Genomic DNA, 3,417 nt, shown 5'->3' on the forward strand with positions numbered 1-3,417 from the left:
GACCTATACTGGAAATCAAATCGCTCGCATTCAACAGGGTATACGTATTACATTAAAATAATAATTAGTGACGAGATAACACAAAGCCACAGCATATTTAGTAAAATATTTTGTAAATTATTTTGTTTAACAAGTTGTGAAATCGCAACTGGATTTACTTTACAGGGCACATTACGCCATTACACTTTTATTGTGAAAGCTCACACAGGAAGTGGTACTTTCCCTTTAGAGTTGACTTGACTCAACCAAAGAGAGCAACGGGCACACGGTGGCTACTTGAACGAAAACGGGGGAAGCTTGCTCAAGAACCGGCTAGGCTGTCGTCGGGAGCTCAGCATGCCACAATACAAATGCTGAGCGTGGGTCCGAAACAACCGTATTTACCTCCTGAACGACAATCGTTGACGGCCACGCCCCGTGTCCACCGACCGGAGCCCGTACAAAACTGCTGGCGGAGGCGCTACGGTGAGCGGTTTGAAACCCAGCAGGGCGGCTAGCGGGCTCACAGCGGAGAGGAAGCAGGAGTGTCGGCTGTTTTGGGAACCATGAGAGAGTACAAAGTAGTGGTTCTCGGGTCCGGTGGGGTCGGAAAATCCGCATTGACTGTCCAGTTCGTGACGGGATCCTTCATAGAAAAATATGACCCCACGATAGAGGATTTCTACAGGAAGGAGATCGAGGTGGACTCGTCTCCGTCCGTCCTGGAGATCTTGGACACGGCAGGGACGGAGCAGTTCGCCTCCATGCGAGACCTGTACATCAAAAACGGGCAGGGTTTCATCCTGGTCTACAGCCTGGTGAATCAGCAGAGCTTCCAGGATATCAAACCGATGAGGGATCAGATCATTCGGGTGAAAAGGTACGAGAGGGTGCCGATGATTCTGGTTGGAAACAAAGTGGACCTAGAGGGGGAAAGGGAGGTCTCGTCCGGTGAGGGAAAGGCACTGGCGGACGACTGGAACTGCCCGTTCATGGAAACTTCAGCCAAAAATAAAAGCTCGGTGGACGAACTGTTTGCAGAGATAGTCCGACAGATGAACTATGCCTCAACACCAAATGGCGACGACCAGTGCTGTTCGTCTTGTGTAATTCTTTAAGAAAAAGGACAACCATGAAGTTTTATTCTTTGCTCGGTTTTAAGTTTGCAATGGTAAGTTGAGACACCCCACACTGAAAATATAAAGCTGACATTAGTGATAGTTTTAATAAGTGACACTATGTAAGCAGTAGACTTATTATAAACTTGTTATTGAAATCGTTTCTTAGCACATGCCCATATTAAGTATAGAGTAGTGAAAAGCAAAATACCGGATGTATGCTGAACTTGGATTTATGTCAATGTTTAGTCTTTATTTTTTTGTTAATTGTCAGTTCTCCTTCATACAGTATGAGCTCAGCATTAGTTTTTACTACTAAGCTCTAGTAGGAGTAGGACACTTGCAGTCTATTGTTTTGCTTAGCAGACAGGGGAAGTGTCTGACTCATTTACAGAACTGTAGGGACAAGCTATGGCTGACTAAATTAGGTTTACTAAGTTATTGGTTGAATCTGTACACCTACAGAGAGAAGTTGTTTAACAACTGCTCAAATGGTATTTTCCAGAATGAGGTTAGCAGTAGTTAGGAGTCGGGAGATTCCAACGTTCTTGCTTGGCCTACATTCAGGGTTCAGCAAGTTGGTTTTTGTTGAGCCAAGCCCAAAATTAACCTTAAAAGTACCATGTTTTTCTTTATGTTTTGTCAGAAGTTGTTGTAGTTCACTCATGACTTCTTCTATCTCTTGTTTGTGGCAGTGTGTTGCAGCAAGTGTGTACTGTTGAGCTCTTCTTCATGTCTCACCCTGGCCTTGGAGGAAAATGAAGGGAGGAATGCTGCAGGGGGACGAGAGGAGGAGGGGAGCAACTGAGACAGAGGGAGGGGTCCACTCTTCAGGAATTCTGCTGGGTTGGAGTATCTTTGCTGCACGATCAGTGTCCACCATTGATGTCAACACAGTGTCAGATCCAGAGTTTCAGCAACAACCCCCTCGCCAGTTCCAACTGTACTCCCAACTGGAACTAAACCCCAATGGAAAAGATATGGAGGGCAACACTTAGAGACACATAAATGGATATTTCTGTATAAGAAGAAGAAAGAGAGATAGAGTATATTTTGTTAAATAACTGCACAGTCTGGGGCAGGTAAAGATTTGGGTGATGTCTCTGCCTAACCCATTTTGGAGCAATGCTCCACAACACTCCAAATCCTATTTTTTCCAAAGTCAAAAGTAATTGACACCACTTATCTGCTGGTGGAGTAAATGTGATGAGTGCCACTTTTTTTTCCTTCATCTCCTCGTAAGTGTGTGAGAGGACCTTAACTGAAGTGACATGGGGACGGTGCCCCGATCGCCCTTGTGTCGAGTGCCTTTCCAAAACAAATCAGCTGTTCAGATTTAGTGCCAACCTACATGTATCACCAAAAGAACTCTTCAACTTGGCAATCCACAAACTAGTGAACTGTTCACCTGGATAATCTCGTAGGGTGGAGGCTGAAAAAAAAAAAACTACAATAGGCTTTTTGTTAATGGAATGGCGGTTTTCTGTATGTTTTACGTTGGCCTTTTTGAAGTCTAAGGTGTTCATTTTGCAATGTCTGCTTGGTCTGGCCAAACCTATATCTTGAAATGCACAGGTACTGGAACCCCCTAGACGTGATAACAACACCAAACGCTTACCTGCCAGACCACTTAAATCAAAGGAATTCTGTTTGTTCTGTTCATTTTGTTGTTTTTAACAGGAAATGTGATGATGTACTGTTGACAAATCTAACCTGATTGTAAGTTTAATTTCAGACCAGCCTTTTAACAGTGGGCTGTTGGTTTTAAAAACAAGACTTTTAATACAAATTGCATTTTTTAAAAAAGAAACCAGGCTGTGTTTTCTCTTTGTTGCCATCTACTTGTTTCAGTGTTTTACCACAATGGCTAATTGCCAGTTTGCTGAGCCAAAACGATGTTGTTGTCATGAGCACTTTGGACAAGAGTGTGTCATTACTTAAACATCAGCGTAGTATGTTTGAATACACAAAAATAACTGGAATACTACAAATACTCACCGTAATACGGTAGTTTAAAAAGTAAACGCTCAGTTGTGTGCATAATTAGCAGTAACCTGACTTCCCCCAAAACAACAATTTACATGTGTTGTTTGATTGTTGGGGGTGTGTGGTAGCCCACAGGTCAACAGGAAGTAGGAGTACAATAGGAAAATGCAATGTGTACGTTGGGTTTTATGTTGGACAAATTTACGGGGCATCTTAAAGGAAGGCTTTATTGCATGCAGTTTTACTTGAATCATGAAAGCCATTTTGCTGTTTCCCCAAAAAACCTAGTTTTATATTTCTACTGTTGCTTAGACGTGGTTTTTTTTTTTTTTTT

General features: G+C 42.8%; 1 protein-coding gene across 1 annotated transcript; it reads left to right on the forward strand.

Annotated features, from left to right (window-relative positions):
• Positions 1-239: 239 nt before the first annotated feature.
• LOC111655163 (ras-related protein Rap-2b) lies at positions 240-2,907 on the forward strand. Its single transcript, XM_023406447.2, has 2 exons — positions 240-1,150; positions 1,793-2,907. Exon 1 carries the CDS (start codon positions 546-548, stop codon positions 1,095-1,097), a length of 552 nt encoding a protein of 183 aa, XP_023262215.1. The 5' UTR covers positions 240-545; the 3' UTR covers positions 1,098-1,150; positions 1,793-2,907.
• Positions 2,908-3,417: the final 510 nt, after the last annotated feature.

This window comes from Seriola lalandi, unplaced genomic scaffold (genome assembly GCF_002814215.2).
Source record: "Seriola lalandi dorsalis isolate HSWRI2012SDOR001 ecotype SW California unplaced genomic scaffold, Sedor1 jcf7180002054308, whole genome shotgun sequence".
In the NCBI taxonomy this organism is placed as follows: Eukaryota; Metazoa; Chordata; class Actinopteri; order Carangiformes; family Carangidae; genus Seriola; species Seriola lalandi.